The 18,124-nt window shown below is 39.5% G+C and overlaps 1 protein-coding gene across 10 annotated transcripts in view; it reads right to left on the bottom strand.

Annotated features, from left to right (window-relative positions):
* Positions 1-18,124, bottom strand: part of LOC137250204 (uncharacterized) — a 300,510-nt gene that overhangs the window by 92,390 nt on the left and 189,996 nt on the right. For all 10 annotated transcript variants that reach the window (XR_010952851.1, XR_010952850.1, XR_010952848.1 and 7 more), the window contains one exon: positions 17,397-18,007. Coding sequence is in view for 7 of the 10 variants with exons in the window: in XM_067782622.1 (XP_067638723.1) it covers positions 17,397-18,007 (611 nt within the window). In the remaining 3 variants the exon portion in view is untranslated. The remainder of the gene's footprint in view (positions 1-17,396; positions 18,008-18,124) is intronic.

Genomic DNA, 18,124 nt, shown 5'->3' with positions numbered 1-18,124 from the left:
CTCATGACCGTATTATTCAAAGCTTCCAACAAATCAGAAAACTTAACAAAATGCGTGGCTGTTAGTGTCTTCCGTAAGCCATCATCACTTAAACCATTGATTATATACCGCATTATCTTCTAGGTTTCCCCGACGTCCTAGAGCTAACATTTTAAAATAAAATTCAGTTACCGATTCTGTTTTGTTCATACGTGTGTTCATAAGTTGTATGTGAATGTCTGCACTATTCACTCTGCACGGAAAATCATTTAAGAACGAATTAACAAATTGTTGCCACTGTCTAAATACAGGCTGTGAATCGATCCACAATTTCACAACACCTTTAAATTTACTTTATATTGCAAAAAGTAATACACTGTCATCCCAATGATAAGCGTATTTTAATTGTTCAACGCGTTCCACAAATTGCACAGATGTCATATCTTCTTTACATGGATAAAAGTCTGGTAAAATGTTAATTATTTCGCGAACAATACTTCTTCGATATTCCTATCTGCCATTATCATTTATTCCTCCTCTGCCATTTGTTATTTCACCACGAATTATTTGAATATTTTCAACGTTCGAACCATGTTGAAAACTGTCTAACCGTGGCGACGATGCTGTCGGCGACAGAGCAGCGTTTGTTGTTGTAACTGTCGTTGTGAAGTTCGTATCTCCAATGGTACTTGCTGTACATACAGACAAACTATATGTATTTGATGCTCCACTCATGTACGGTAAGGGTGGATTTTCGTTTTGTGCCACAAAATTATGTGTTTGTGCACATGCTTGCGCTTGCGTTGGCGAATTAAATTCTGCGAATGTGTAAAAGAACTTTCTGGAGCTATACTCTGCAACGCCGTCGTGTGACTTACCAGCGTCGTAGCGTCTAACACTGCTTGAAATTGACGAGATAACGCTTCCATTGTACGTTGAAGCCCACTTACCTCGCTGCGCAATTTCATCACCTCAGTGTCCTCGTGCGCTCCTGGCTCAGTCACTACGTTTACACTTCGGTCAGTGTCAACATGAGTTTTGACACTGAACGAAGTGTCAAAATTACCGGGGTTGCTTCGTCGAAAGCGACACAGGGAAGCAAAAAAGGGATCGGAATATCAGATATGGGTTGCTGTGATGGTAAATTTCTTTTAACGAATTTAGTAGGAAATTTTAAGTGCACCCATGTGGGTCCTTCAGAAAATTATAAAAAAGTCTTCAATTGGGGTATCTGAGGACGCGTAGTTATTTCAGTATTAAGAATACAAACACGGGAGTTAAGTTTTTCTACCCGTTCAAAAGTTCTCCGCGAAAAACAGTTTGAAACCGAGGTCGACTGCAATAACCCGTCCAAAAAAGCGGAAAGAAAAATGAATAGACGCGTTTTGTCTTGTTGTCAATAGTCCGAAGAGAAGAAGTATTCGAATTATTGGAAGCGAGGCAAAAACGCGTCTATTAATACCTCCCCCGACGGTTTTGGTCGTGTTTTAGCAATCGTCCCCGTAAAAAAGTATCACAATTTGTTAATTAAAATTGTCCAAAATATATGGTTATAAAAGAGAGATGTAATTAAGTTCTCGTTTGAAAGTAAATAAGTATATTTCTTTGTAATATAAGAAAAAAAAATTTTAAGCAGTTTTCGATAGCAGCTACTAAACTTTGTTTGGTCCTAAGAAGTACAACAGTGCCAAATAGCATCCACAAAAAAAACGAACAAGAACAAGCATTTTATCAGGTGAGCGTGGCTATGTATGTGCGTGCTGCTACATATCCTACTTGTAGACCTGTACAATGGTTTATACAAGACTGACTGTGGTTAATAAAAATGTAAAAGCAATTCATATCCATAGTGAAAAGAAACATATAAAGCAAAATGTCAAATATTTAGAGATGCCACAGTTCAAAAGTAAAATGAAATAAAATGTAGCTCAAACTAAGGTGACATTTGTTATTGTTGTTGTATTAACGATAAAGGCACTCCCAGAAGACTTTGGCGAGTGTTACCGATGTTGATGGTCCTTTGCCGGATATGGATCCGGTACGTTCCGGTAACAAAGCACTATTAAGGTACTAGCCCGACCATCTCAGGAACGATTTATTTGACCACATTAAACCTTCTAGGCCATCCCGCCCTCTCCACCCTCTAGTCCCATGAGGAACGTGGGGTCGCCAGACCCTCGGCTGTCGATGAAACAGGATTCTCCACGGGTAGGTGAGGTTGAAAATTGGATGGAGAAGCTATATATTGCGTTGGCAACCCCTTGAATTTGGATTCATCCAATTGAGACATGCCTTTGGTGTTTGGCCATAATCTACTTCAATTCTTACATGTCGATAACTACATGCTTTCTTACAGGCTAGTTAAAAATAGAAAACAATTCAAGTTTAAACTTATATAAGCTGTTATTAAAATTAATAACACTATTGAATCGATTTGCTATATGTATAGTCTTAGTTATAGGTTCATTCATAGCATAATTCGTTTTATGAGTTATTTCGATAAATAATTTGTTATACCGAAGATCACGCAGTGGAATATATGGAATGAACAAATTAGATAAATCAGAGCAATTCTTGCTAAAGTTTATTACATTATAGGCAAGCATAGTGAGATAAAAGTTCTTCTGTCATGCAAAGCCTGAAGACCAAGCAATTTGTGCCTGCTGGTATATGATGGGGCCGTCTGAAGCATACGTAAAGCAATTTTTGTATACATTTTTTTAACTTTCTCAATTTTATAGGAGTTAGATTTATAGAAAGGATTCATATTATTGAGCAATATTCAAGACCACTTCTGACCAAGGATATATAAAGTGCCTTCAACGCCCTAGGGTCCTTAAAGTCACTGGTGTCTACTGAACCAAAACCATTGCAACAAATTTTGAAACAACGAAGCCAATATGACTAGAAAAAGAGTTTGGAGTCAAAATAACACCCAAGTCTCTACTCTCTTGACAACGATTAAGAGATTTAGCATTTAGTTTGTAGATAAAGTATGTGGCAGTTGTCTTTATAGAATAAGAGACAACACAGCATTTGTTTGAATTTAAAAATAAATTATTGTCTGCGCCCCATCCGGCAAAAGAGTCCAGATCAGAACCGTTAGAAATAGTTTGACAAATAAATAGTATTAGTATAGTATAGCAGTGATGGGGAAACATATAGAGTAAAAAGAGCTAAGTCAGGAGAAAAAATTTACTTTGAGTGCGGAAATTGTGCTAAGTCATAAAATAGCTGCTGGATTAGCATACATGGTTTTTATTTATCTTTTTCAATGCTTCTACAGTCAAAAGTAATACAACTAAGGTATCCACATTTACAGTTTTGAAAAAAAGGTTATTTAAAAAATTATTCATTTTTTTCGTCACCTGTAAAATTCGTAAAAGTTGACTTAGCACATTTTCACATTAAGCTAACGATATATGACATAAACTATAAGATAGTTCAGAGTTTAGTGCATTTGATGTAAATATTGCTCTAGCTAATGTAAGCTACAAATCGTAAACAACTTTTTTTATTTGAAATTTTTCTTTTTACATTTTATTTTGTATTGACAGTTGTTCAATTGCTTTTCAGAGTTGAAAAACTTTCAGTTTTCGATGTTGCGTATTTGCAATGACTAGCAGGTGTTATATATCATATATTTTGTTAGGGTATAGTGTTTGCAAATGCAAAGATGCTAAACCATTTGCCCAAAATCCTGCATTCCCCTTATATCTTATGGAAATATTTCAAATACTGCAACAACAAAAATGCCATAGCACCTTTGCACCAAACTCCTCAATTAAGGCCATCGATTTTGAATTGACATCCACTAACTTTGTTGCTTCTTAGCAAATTTAAATCGTAGGGTTAACACAAAATACTCCGTAAACTCGAGCTTATGGTGTAATGTAGATATAGATCTTATAAAATAAAGTCGCTAAATATCGTTGTACGACCATCACTTCACACAGAATGCTCCGATTTTAAAATTATTTTTTGCATTTGAAAGCTTAGCTTCGTGAGATGAACATTTTCAATATAATTTGAGGGCATATGTTATAGGGGCGTGGCAAATTGTACAAAATCGTGAAATTTTTGTTTACATAGCTATAAATTCAATTCTTTTTAGCAAAACTTTAAAATATTTTCCTTCGCTTTGCATAAAAAAAAATATTCCTTTCTAGTATGAGCAAAAATTGTTAAACCCAAAGTAACCCTTTTCCCCCAAAAAACGCAGTGCGTGTGTTTGTTCGCTATGAACTGTGCGAGCAAACTTGCTTTGAATGGGACGGCTTCACATACATACATGTTGAAGCGAATGGTGAAAAAAGCCAGCGTTATTTAACCTCGGGAGTACATTTGTACGATGGATGTATTTTCAATTCATATCAGCTTTGGTGAAATTTGAAGCCCCTACCAGTTAGAATCCAGCAGAAATTACGAAAAGCTTCCTATCTGAACAATGGGTTGTGGGGGATATATGCTGTATATACGACCGATTTCTATAATTTTTTTCAGACAACAATATGTGCAATATACGAAATCATATGGTGAAGTTTGAAGCTTCAATCTGATAAATTGAGGAAGATATGACAAAAAATTGTATGGGGGATATATGCTATAGTGGTCCGATCCGGCCGGTCGGAAACCTAAATATAAGCGCTCACCAAATTTTATAGGGATATCTCAAAAATTGAGGGAATAGCTTGATTTAAACAGACAGACGGACATGGCTAAATCAACTCAGCTCTTCATCTTGATCATTTCGGTATACTTATTTGTGGGCCTATCTCTTTCCCTTTAAGGACATACAATTTTGAGATTCGCGACACACTTAATATACTATTTCATTTTCATGAGATGTATAATAAATATGTGTGACCTATGGGCGTTCAAAGTACTGAACCGATCTTGACAAACATTCATATAAATTCGCTTTATCTTCGTATTATTGGAAACAGATATTCAATATTTGGTATAGAAATTGCAAATATCAAAAAAATTAGGTGGTAGAGCTCGAGGGAGTACAAATGGCAGTCTAAGTAGGAGCAAGAGTGAAAGTGGAGGTGTTAATGAGTGGGAATAACAAACAAAAATTTTAAATTCGCTATATTTGGCATATGTATATAAGGGTATTAAGGTGAGAGAGTTAGAAAGAGTGAAAATGGGAGTGATGATGTAAGCGAAATTGGGAATGAAAGTCGGAATAGAAGTGAAACAAAAATTTAGATTCGCCAAATCTATGTAGACAATTATCTAAGGGAGTCATGCGAAATTTGATATAAAAATTCTTTATATTAGGTTATTGAGGTGAAAGAGGTAGACGCTGGAAGTTGAAGAATGAGTAAGAGTGGGAGTTGAAGTAGGAATGGGTTTGGGAGAGAGAGAGAATTAGAATGAGAAGTGAGTAGAGAAAAGGAAAGGACGGTAATAAGAAGGGAAATCCAGTTTTCAAATATGGAGCAGGGCAACGTCTGCCAGGTAAGCCAGTTTTTGATAGGGGAGAGAGTGTAGGATAAAAAATATGTTCAAATCTATAAACAACATGCGAATGATCTGCATATGGTGGGTACTATCAAAAACCTTCTAACGCTTATTTTGGTCCAGGCGAGTTCTCCTAATAGTAAGCATTAAACGTTCAAAAGTCAATCAAGTAATAAAAGGTTTACTGCCACGCCCACTTTCAATGGATTAATAGCCTTAACAAAAAATCACCACATCAAACATTCATAACAGACTTGATGTTCTTCAGAAATTCGCTTATTATTTTTTAAGCGGTTATTTATTATGGCCACAATGAACCATCCGATTTGTTTATGATGCGATTTTCTTCAAATTTGTTATATACGTAGGTAGCTATTTGCTTTTGGTGAGAGTAAAGGTAAGGTTGAGAGTGAAGGTATTGGGAGAGTGAGATCGATGGACAGAGGTGGAGAGTTAGGCAGAGAAAAGGGATGGGCAAAAAAATTAAAAGGTGTATGGAAGTAGCAACCCCGGCCTTTCCTTACAGCTACATTATCGATGCTGTTTCTCCACCTTTTGATCTCTTGCCCATTTCGCCTAGACTATTACTCCGTAACTCTGTGAAAAAAGTGTACCGAATTTAATGAACAACTCCCTAGGAAATTTGTATAAGTCATTAATGCATGAAGAGCAAATATAAAACTAAGGACGTCTAGCCCTCGCTAGGGTAGGCACCTTGTCGTTGTTGTGAAGGATAAGCCGAACTTTCTAGGAGGTTGAGCTATTTAGGGCTGGCATCTACGCCGTTTCGCCTCATAGGAGGCCGACCAGAACGGGATATATTCGGCTGTATTCCAACGGAGCTTTCCCGATACTGGGTCACTTCGGAAAATATCGATGGCTTTACCACAGTAAGGGGTGCTGCTGTGGACCGCTTAGCCTGCCTTGTCGGGCAGGTGGTCGTACGACCAAGATGAACGACTCAATATCGTATTTCAATATGGAAGATGAGAAAGGATAGATTGAGTCGCAAGCCACGTAAGACAAAACCGCGATGCTTCGGATTCGGGGAGCGAGAGTAGTAAAGAATCAATGAGTTCCGTCTTGGAAAAGCAAATGGAGAAGTAGTGGACAAGGGTACGGAGCAAACGAAGTAAGAGAGCTCGCCGCAGTACCGTGCAGCACTAAGAATTGCCCAAAGTTTTGGAGCAGTGGTCGTTCCAACAAAACAGGAGAACGAGCGCTTGGAATGAGCCCGTGAGGCGAGAGAAGCAGATAGAAGGCAGCTCAAGAAGCAACGTTCGGCGGAAGGCGACAAGCCTGCTTTCAAGAGACAGAAAGAAACCAGTCTCAGGGCCGCGAGGTAGGGCAGCCGCATAGACAACACATGTAGGCCCAAAGCTGTATGTGTGAAAATGATAATGTGCGACAACATCACGAGTTTATATTGATGACAATTTGTGAGTGGTCGTACTTATCGGATGGGGCGAAGCACTGCTACAACAAAAACAAGCCGCAGTTATGGTAAGTAAACCGCTGCATTCATATATGTTACCTAAATACACTACTGATGACCTCGCAGTGGTGGCCGCCGATCAGAACAATAAGCAGGCATTTATCCTGGCATCCTGCTATAATGGCCCATACTGCGGAGGCACCACCGGTGGAGTGCAAGAGACTAGTAAAGGAAGAAGAACGCAATGGGCGGCTGGTTGTTGTTGTTGTTGTTGTTGCGATAAGGTTGCTCCCCGAAGGCTTTGGGGAGTTTTATCGATGTGATGGTCCTTTGCTGGATACAGATCCGGTACGCTCCTGTACCACAGCACCATTAAGGTGCTGGCCCGACCATCTCGGGAACGATTTATGTGGCCACATTAAACCTTCAGGCCATTCCCTCCCTCTCCACCCCCAAGTTCCATGAGGAGCTTGGGGTCGCCAGAGCCTCTTCTGTTAGTGAAACAGATGGTTGGGCTAGTACCTTAATGGTGCTTTGCTGCCGGAACGTACCGGATCTATATCCGCCAAGTACCATCGCTCAGCTTCTGCACACTTTATTCTGGCCGGCAGAATATCAGACATCATACCCTATGAAGCTGCAAACTTAGCTAGAAAATGTGACCTGGCGAGACAACTCGACCCTTACAGAGGTTGAAGAAGCCATCTAAGAGGCTAAGTTCTCTAAATCAATAGGCCCAGACGGAATAGCCATGCCAATGCTAAAACACCACACATGTTTTAAACCTGTCGATTTCTTTGTCGTCCTTTGTTATTCCCAAACAATGGAAAATGGCAAGGATCATTCCACTACTAAAGCCTGGTAAACCCGCTAAAGAAGGCGAGTCATATCGACCGATATCACTCCTTTCGCCAATAGCGAAGACATTGGAGACCGTCCTGCTCTCTCATTTCCCGGCGAATTCTCCCAGCGGGTAAGGGGGCTTAGAATATGACCGCGGCTGGTATGCCTGTCGCAAGAGGCGACTAAAATACCAAATTGATTCAAGGGGTTGCTAGCGCAATTTCTAGCTTCTCCAACCCAATTGTCAACCTCACCTACCTGTGGAGAATCCTGTGTCTTTAGCAGCCGGGGTTCTGGCGACCCCAAGTTCCTCATGGGTCTAGAGGGTGGGAGGGTGGTATGGCCCAGAAGATTTCATGAGGGCATACTAATCATTCCCGAGATGGTCGGGCTAGTACCTTAATTGTGCTCATGGCACTCGACCTGTCAAAAGCTTTTGACACATTCAACCACAGAACGCTACTCCAAGACATATAATGCTCACCCCTTATGCCTTGTCTGAAAAGATGGACTGCGAATTATGTGAATGGTCGGCAAGCGTCGGTTCAATTTAGGAACGAAACCTCAAAGCCTAGGAGAATTAAAAAGGGAACCACAGGGTGGTGTTCTATCCCCGCTTGTGATCAATTTCTACATATCAAAGCTCCCTTCCCCACCAGGAGTTACAATCATTTCGTATGCCGACGACTGTACGATTATGGCAACGGGATGTGGCCTTTCAAAATAAACGAATTAGTTTATAAAACAAACCGCAATCTTCCCATCGACGGTGTTACGCTACCGACAGTCAGTCACACAGAGATCTTAGGGGTAACGTTCGATAATACTCTGACCTTCAACAACCGCAACAAAATCCTCAAAAATCCTTAACGACAGCACCTGGGGAAAATATAAAGAAATGTTGCTAACCACGTACACAGAGATCTTAGGGGTAACGTTCGATAATACTCTGACCTTCAACAACCGCAACAAAATCCTCAAAAATCCTTAACGACAGCACCGGGGGAAAATATAAAGAAATTTTGCTAACCACGTACAAAGCAAATGGCTGGTCTCTCATATGCTCGCGTCACTAGTTTGGTAACCTGGTCTTGAACAACTGCCAGGCTGCAGGCATGTGAAAATGCCGCAATCAGAACTGCCACGGGATGTCTCCTTATGACCCCTGAACACTTTCTACATAGTGAGGCCAAAGAGCTCAACATTAAAGCGCACAACAAAATGCTGAACAGACAGTTTTTGCTAAACTAGGACATCCTAGCAAAAAACTGTTTGATCTGTCGCCGCCTCCACGGGGGTTAAGCGAAAGTCTCTATAAGCAATATGATGAGATCCGGAAACTGCCAACAGCCGTTTGATCCAGACAATCATAAGGAGGCCGTAGGCAAAATTCACACAGAATCTGTAAACGCCTTTGGCAAGACGCGCCCGGTGAACCCTGTTGTTAATAAACAATATCCTAATCTTGCAGAAGAAAGCACACTACCAAGGGAGATACGAGTCGCTCTGGCCCAACTTCGTTCTGGATACTGTAACAGGTGAAACTCTTACTCGTCCAGAATCAACCCTGATATACGTAATGCGTTGTGTCCCCACATGACACCAATCATCTTTTCAATTGTAAAGTGGAACCTACGCTTCTAACACTTAATCTCCCTATGGTCCGCCCCTTTTGAAACTCCCAGTTTCCTTGGACTCCCGTTAGAGGACTTTGATGACAATTTGTGAGTGCGGACATCGAGTGCTGCGGCGAAAAAACGCGGTTGAGGAAAGTCATAGCAAGGGGAGACATAGTCCAGGGACTAATAAAGAAAGAGGAGGGGGCTGGTCACGTAACAGTGAGGAGTTCTTTGAGCTGCTTTCGACACACATTTTCCCCCGGAAGATGATTCAGAAGAGTCAGTAGACAGCAGTTGCACTCGATCAGGGAGCGGGATGTGCCGGGATTGGTGACTCATACCATAATCGAATGGGCGGTGAAGACTTTATCTAAGGTTAATTCGCCGGACCCAGATGGTATATTTCCAGCCTTGCAATAAATTTCAAGCATAGCGGTAGTGGAGGGAATTGAAATTATATTCGATGGTTTCAGAAGACTGAATCAAAAGCGGGGATAACCGGTCATATGTATCACAAAGACTAGATGCCCATCAGCTTAACATCATTTCTGCTCAAAACCTTTGAGAGGCTGATAAATGTGTACATAAAGTCCAACGTGGATGAAAAACTGCTCTCCACAACACAACATGGGTAAACCAAAGGCAATTCGGTAGACACTCCACTGCATAGGGTGGTATAAACATAGATAAAGCGCTGGAATATAAGAAATATGCCTTAGGAGTCTTTTTCGTCATTGCCGGGGCTTTCGACAATGTCTCTAAACGGGCGATCATGGATGGTCTTAACTACATTGAAGTACGTCCAGCCATATCCAGATGGATCGGCGGCATGTCGAATTGCAGGAACATTACGTTACAATGGGGATTGTATGAGACCACGAAATCAGTGGACATGTGTTATCACCTCAACCAACTACTCAGACGGTTCGATGAGGGACCCGTCAAACTTAAGGCTTAAGCAGATGATGTTGCAATTGTCATAAGTGGAAAGTGCCTTCCAACGATTAGCTCTTTCATGGATCGGGCAATTCTGAGTTGTACTTGGGGTTTATTGCCCTATTTTTCTCTTTGGGTATTTACAGCGATTGTAAACCCTATCCTATACTACGGGGTTCTTGTTTGGTGGAAAGCAACACAAAAAAGAACCTACTTAAAAAAAATAGAGGGGGTATGCAGGCTATCAATGCTGAGCATTATGGGAGGCCTGAAAACAACCCTGATGGCTGCACTGTATGCCATTCTGCACATTCCACCTGTAGACCTGGTAGCAGAGAACATAGCGCTAACAACTGCAACAATGCTCAGTGCCTCGGGCAGCCTAAGCGCAGACCATACGGTCATGGTAGTATAGCGTCATAAATTACAGGACGAACAGACTAGCTGACTACATATATGCGCTTCGAAAGTACTCTTAGATCTACAATAGAGGTGGATGGTTGGCGCAAGGGTGCCCGAATGGTGGATGAGGCGATCACGTGTACACCGATGGCTCCAAAGTAGCGGAAGACCTAGGGTCTGCGGAATACTGTGCTGATCCGGAAATAAACATATACTACAAGCTGCCAGATCACTTTAGCGTTTTTCAGACGGAATTAGTAGCCTTAACCAAAGCTGTAGAAACCCTGGAGGAAAACAGCTTGAGCTCCAGCCGCGTAAACTTTTATATTTACAGCCAAGCAGCAATTAAGGTAGTAATTTTGCATAACACGACATCTAAATGTGTGCTAGTTAGTAATCCCTACAAATAATTGGGATAAGGAGAAGTACACATATTTATTGGATACCTGGAATAGATGGACGGAGCTATTTGTTTTATGAGATTTTTCAGTTTGGCCGTTAAACTTTTGGTAACACTACGAGCTCATTCAGTCTATGTGAGGTCCTCAGGGACTGGCCAGTTCAACCCAACCTAAGGAAGTTTTAAGTTCGGGCGGAATCGAACATTATATACCCAACTAGAAGAGCCGGAAGACGTTGTCCTGCCCTAAATTTGGCCTATCTGCATACATTTTAATAAGCTTTTTTCGTCTGACTCTGACCTCCCCCCCCCCCCCCCCCCCTCCCTCTTCACTTTTTCCTAAGCCTTTTATTCACTCCTCCCTCCGTAATTTTCGCTTCATCTATCTCAATCTTCGTCTCATTCTATCTCTTTCTCAATCTCCTTCTCTCTTTTATCTTCTCTCAATTCCTTCTCATTCTTCTGCATCCCTTATTGCCTGTCCCAGAGGGTGGTATGTATTTTATTCCAGTCCCAGTCCCAGTCCCACTCAGAGTCAGTTTAACATATATAGATTTTATTTTTCACACTACAATATTAAAACGAAATGCAGATATTCGTTGCTTTTGAAATTCGGCTTAAAAATTGCACATAGAACAACTAAAGACTATCCTGAATTAAAAAAAATGTCTTAGTACCTCAAATCGCGGGCCCCCTTAGAAACCCCGGGCCCCTCTCGCCGGCCCTGGTGATGTGCTATATATATATATATATATCATGATGTAATAACGACAAGGTGGTCTATATAGTGACAGCTCATTTTGAAAGCTCCCAATTAATACGAATGAGGAGAGAAAGGGGAAGAACAGAAGAGGCCGCTTTGTGAAACAGTATTAAATCGAGTACTTTTTTATAGCAAAGCACTTAATCCAAAATAGCAACGAAACTAATATCTTGTCATCTATAATATAAAAATAAGTTCGGTTTTCCTTCCTGACGCTATAACTCCAGAACGCACGAGCAGATTTCCACGGTTTTGCATTCGTTGGAAGGGTCTCGGTCTCCGTGAGGTTTATAGCAAAGAAAATTCAGGATCGACGCACAGGGTCTGGAGATATAGGCCAAAACGTGGATCAGGGTAACACTAGATAGTGTTTTTATATTATGGATATCAAATTGAAGCTGTTGATGTGCGCTTTAATTAAGAGTAAATTTTATGCCGCTGGGTGACTAGGGTCTCGAGATATAGGCCAAAACGTGGACCCGGATACACCTAGAATGTGTTTTTACATTATGGGTATTAAATTGAAGCTGTTGCTGCATGCTTTAGTACAGAGTAAGTTTTACATCGCTGGGTGACTAGGGTCTAGAGATATAGGCCAAAACATGGACCCGGATACACCTAGACTGTGTTTTTACATTATGGGTATCAAATTGAAGCTGTTGATGTGTGCTTTAGTACAGAGTAAGTTTTACACCGCTGAGTGACTAGGGTCTCGAAATATAGGCCAAAACATGGACTCCGATACCCCTAGGATGTGTGTGTATTATGGATATCAAATGAAAGCTGTTGCTGAGAGCTTTAAAGTAATTTTCATTGTGATATTCAATTTAGTCGCATCAACCTAGCAAAACTGATAAATATGTATGCGAAGCCGAAATAAAGACATGAATTAATAATTCCCACATACCTATTTACATACGTCCTATTCGATTTGCCTGAAATTGGTATATAAATTTGCCTATAGTAGTATTTACGATGCTTTTTTCCGGGAAGTAGACCAGAGACGGACTGCGACTGGGATTAGGACTGGGACTGAGACTGAGACTCGGAGTGGGACTGGGACTGAGACTCGGAATGGGACTGGAACAAAACACATCCTCTGGGACTGGCAATAAGATATGAAGAAGAATGAGAAAAACTTGAGAGAGGAGAAAAGAGAGGAGGAGACTGAGAAAGAGATAGAATGAGACGCAGATGGAGATAGATGAAGCGAAAAATACGGAGGGAGGAGCGAATATAAAGATTAGGAAAAAGTGTAGAGGGGCGAGGGCAGAATTAGGTGGAAAAAGCTTATTAAAATGTATGCAGATAGACAAAATTTAGGGCAGAACAACGTCTGCCGGGTCTGCTAGTTTGTTTATAAAAATAAAAAGTGAATATAGGTCACTGCGACTGCCGCCATATATAGGCTTGTTTACCATAACGAAATTGTGGAAGCCAGCTCAAAGTACTTTAGAAACAATATTTTTCTTTTTTTACTTAACGGATTGGTTATCGCGGTAAATGAAGACAATACGAAGTACTTGCTGTCACCCAAGAAAGAATCGGCGCATTTGCACCTTGTCAGCCACGGCACTGTTGACGGGTATAATTTCTACACTAAAGGATTTCGTCTATTTTGAAACCAGCATTAACAGAAAAAACAATGTCAGATTAGAAATCAATCGGAAAATGCCTTAGGCAAACAAGTGCTACTTTGAACTGAGTAGGCAACTGAAAAGTACAATCCCATCCCGACGAACAAAAATCACTCTGTACAAGTCACTCATCATGCCTGTCGTGCTCTATGGCTCGGGAATCATTGACGGTGTCGAGAGAAGATGGCTCTTGGAGTTTTGAGAGAAGTTTCCCGGAAGATTTATGGTCGGGCACGTGATGCCGACGGGGAGTATCGAAGGATAATCCAGCGGCTTAGGGGGTTAGAATATACCCGCGGTAGGTATGCCTGTCGTATGAGGCGACTAAAATACCAAATAGATTCAAGGGGTTTGTAGCGCAACCCTTTCAAGCTTCTCCAAACTTAATTGTCAATCTCACGTACAGGATCTGCAACCGGCAAAGGACCATCAACTCGATAACACTCCCCAAGGCCTTCGGGGAGTGTCCTTATCGCTACAGCAACATCGAAAGAGGTATAGTGATGACCTGTATGAGCTTTAACACTTTTTCATGCAGAGCGAGTTTTGAGGTGCATAGGCAACTGCTACATGAAAACACAACCCCAGCGGGTTAGGGGATCAGAATATACCCGCGGTAGGTATGCCTGTCGTAAGAGGCGACTAAAATACCAGATTCAAGGGGCTGTGTAGTGCAACGCTTCAGTTTGCCAGCGCAATATATAGCTTCTCCAAACTCAATTGTCAACCTCACCTATCCGCGGCGAATCCTGTTTCCCTAACAGACGAGGCTCTGGCGACCCCAAGCTCCTCATGGAACTTGGGGGTGGGGAGGGAGGGGATGGCCTGAAGGTTTAATGTGGCCACATAAATCGTTCCCGAGATGGTCGGGCTAGCACCTTAATGTTGCTGTGGTACCGGAGCGTACCGGATCTGTATCCGGCAAAGGACCATCACATCGATAACACTCCCCAAAGCCTTCGGGGAACAACCTTATCGCTACAACAACAACAACATGAAAACACATTTGTACTGAATTAAAGAATTATTGAAGGATGCGATGGAAGCAGCATCATGCGATGTTTATTGCAGTGTGCATGAAAGAAATTGTTCTGGTTCAGATAGTGTGATTCATGGCTCTATTTGAATGTTTCGCTATAATAAGGTGAAATGTGTAAATTGTTCTTCAATGTTGTGTTCATCTACGCCGCCAAACATCAGACATATAAAACAACGCAGCCAGATCGACCATGTCGCGACACGCGGAAGGCACATGCTTTAATTCTTTTTGATATGCGCAGGATTCGAGAATCAATATCAAAACGGGTCAGTGTCTCGTCAGAGCCAAAGTCAGCCCTTGCTATTGAGCTGCAAAACGTGCATCCTGGAACAGCAGTTAAGCAGAAACATAAAATAGTTAAAACATGTATTAGAATTATTATTAAAAAACATCTTGCCATTATTTTCGACGGAAATATTAAAATTCAAACAATTTCGTTTAATATAAAAAATTTTACGCATTTGAGTTATAGAAAAGTCAACTCAAAATAGAATTGGAGAAAAAAGTGATGTCTTTGCATACTTTTCTAGGAAAGGTGATTTGAATGGTTTTTACTACAATTTTTCCTCTGGATGAAAAAGTAGTTTCGCAAAGAGGCAAATTGAGTTTCAGAGTGGGCGGATTAGGAAGAAAAGCTGCCAACGTCAGTCACCTTGTAATTGCATCATGTATATATGGGGTATTCCATCCCATTTCGACCAATTTTGAACCCGACCCCTTTAGAATTGGCTGAAAGTTTTCTTCTTTTTCTAGCTTACGAAAGACGTTTTTCAGAATTTTTTCAAATTTTTTCATCCAACTCAAAAAAAGTTATGAATTTAAAAAAAATACCGTTTTTGTTTTCAAAATGCTATAACTTTTTCAAAAATTGACCGTTTGGGATCTTTTTTTTTTAATTTGTTTTTAAATGTACTTTTCGGAAAAAATAAAAAAAATTTTTAAAGTTTTTTTTTAACTTTTCAGTTTTTCGAGATTTTTCGAATTTCGCAATTTTTTTTTTCTCATAAAAAACTTCAATCAATTCTGCAATGATCCGCACTAATCCCGGAATGGGCCGATTTTTTTTTATTTTTTTTATTTAATTGAAAAAAAAATTTTCAAAAATAAACATTTTTTTTTTATTAATTTTATTTATATAACAAAAAAATGTAAGAAAATGATTTTTAAGTATTTTTTTCTTTATATATTATGGTAATCTACGATTAAAATAACCAGGATTAATGACTGACACAGTAAACATGTAAGTTTTCTTAAAATAATGTAACAAACATAAAGAAAAGAATACTTAAAATCATTTTCTTACATTTTTTTGTTATATAAATAAAATTGATAAAAAAAAAATTTTATTTTTGAAAAATTTTTTTTTTCAATTAAATAAAAAAAAAATATTAAAAAAAATCGGCCCACTCCGGGATTAGTGGGGATCATTGCAGAATTGATTGAAGTTTTTTATGAGAAAAAATAAAATGGCGAAATTCGAAAAATCTCGAAAAACTGAAAAATTAACTAATTTAAAAATAAAAAAGATCGCAAACGGTCAATTTTTGAAAAAGTTATAGCATTTTGAAAACAAAAACGGTGTTTTTTTTTTAAATTCATAACTTTTTTTGAGTTGGATGAAAAAATTTGAAAAAATTCTGAAAAACGTCTTTCGTAAGCTAGAAAAAGAAGAAAAACTTTCAGCCAATTCTAAAGGGGTCGGGTTCAAAATTGGTCGAAATGGGATGGAATACCCCATATATATTATATGTATGTAAAGTTAAATAAGCACGTGCACAAACATATCCATACCAACTGAAAAGAGGTATACCACTGCGTATACGTAACATTTTATTATTACGTATAAACAAATAAAAAAAGTTGCAATAAAATAATATTGCGACTATAAACTGAGATATAACCTATCCTATGTCTCAAGTTAGATCAAACTACACACGGGGTGCAAAACAAATTCAAAATCGGTTTAGTAGTTTAGGAGTCCATCGCGGCTGAAAATGTTGTGACACGTGTTTTTATATATTAAGATATGTGCTCTCATATATATATATATATGCAGATTAAGTATATATTTAAAGAGAAATGTCACGAACATGTCGTAGCTGGAACACACTAGCTAGTTAATGTCATAGAAACAATGTTCTTACGAAGTCTCGTCATATTCAGTCTTTTTTTGTTTCACTTTGATATTAAATCTTTTGTGAAGCGATTAATGAAAAGGAGCGAGCAGGACCATTTTCACGGCCATTGTCAAAAATTTTACTGAATTTTTATTTTGCGTTAAGTTAATCCACTCGCTATCGTGTTAACAGACGGACGGCTTACAACCGAAACCGCAAAAGTGTTGAATTGTTTGATACTAATCGACTATGAATACATATTTTTTTAAGGTGGGCGTAGTGGCCAACAGATTTTGTATGTTTGCCTAGGTGTATATAGTAAGAGCAATTAAATTTATACAAGATAACTTCATTGGCTTTTGATTTACAGTGCCAAGCACATTTTGCAAAACTTTTCGTAATTTCTTATTTTGGTCATAAAGTCAACTCACGTTTCATCAATTTATCTATCTTTGGTAATAAATTATCGTCTTTTTCCCAACTTTCGAACTTTCGATATCAATTTTTTTTTAAGTGGGCGTGGTCGCCATTCGATTTTGTTAATTTTCATGAAGTTATTGTGTCCGTCCGTCCGGAGTATGGCTGAAAATTTTAATATAAAGAGGTGTATATCTATCTCAATGCCTTTATGCCATCACGCACTACCGTTATCCAGATAAAGTTATAACACCCTTGTGTACAACTAATCGCTGGGTATAAAAATGTGCCATATTACGTTCATCCATTCATCATCGTCTTCATATGTTAAGCGTTTTACCCTGTATACCAGCAACCCACATCCAACCCTTTTGATTACAGGCCGCCATTGGCTGATTTTTGAGTGCACGGAATTCACGTTCAAATTTAATCGGACTCGGTGGTTGTGTAACTAAAATACCAGTAGTAGCTTCTAGCGATAGGGAACCATGTACTGCAGCCGTACTGCTACCTAACGGACGTTGTACATCGAAACTGTGTGATGCAGCATGCAATGATGCACCACACAGCGCTGCCGAAGAGAGCAATGATGACGGCGATTTAGGTTCGTCTACACTAGCACTTTTTGTAACAATCGGTATGGGCGAAGAAGATGTTGTTACATGACGACCAAATGAATTGCTTCGCGATATAATTAATTCATTTTGACTAAGGGATTCGCGTAACCGCGTTTCTTTCTCTATTAATTCTAGCTCAGTTTCACTGAGATCGGGGTCACTGAGGTCACTGTATGTAGATTCATTTAGGTCACTTATGTAGTCCAACGATTTTTTAACAAAAACATCACAGCACTGATTTGCCTCCTTTGGTTGCAAAGAAAGTTTGGTGAAGTTAATATACCCAACGGGACATATGGGATCTGCCGAACTTATTATAGTTTGTACATCTTCACTGAAATAAATAAATAAAAATTTATAATTTTTAAACATTTGACAATTGGAATACAAGTAAGGACGTGGCAGTCTTCGGCTGTGCCGAAGGCGTGAAACCTTTCATGATGAACTATAA

This window comes from Eurosta solidaginis, chromosome 4 (genome assembly GCF_040869045.1).
Source record: "Eurosta solidaginis isolate ZX-2024a chromosome 4, ASM4086904v1, whole genome shotgun sequence".
Lineage (NCBI taxonomy): Eukaryota > Metazoa > Arthropoda > Insecta > Diptera > Tephritidae > Eurosta > Eurosta solidaginis.
This window is presented reverse-complemented; position numbering and strand designations above follow the sequence as displayed.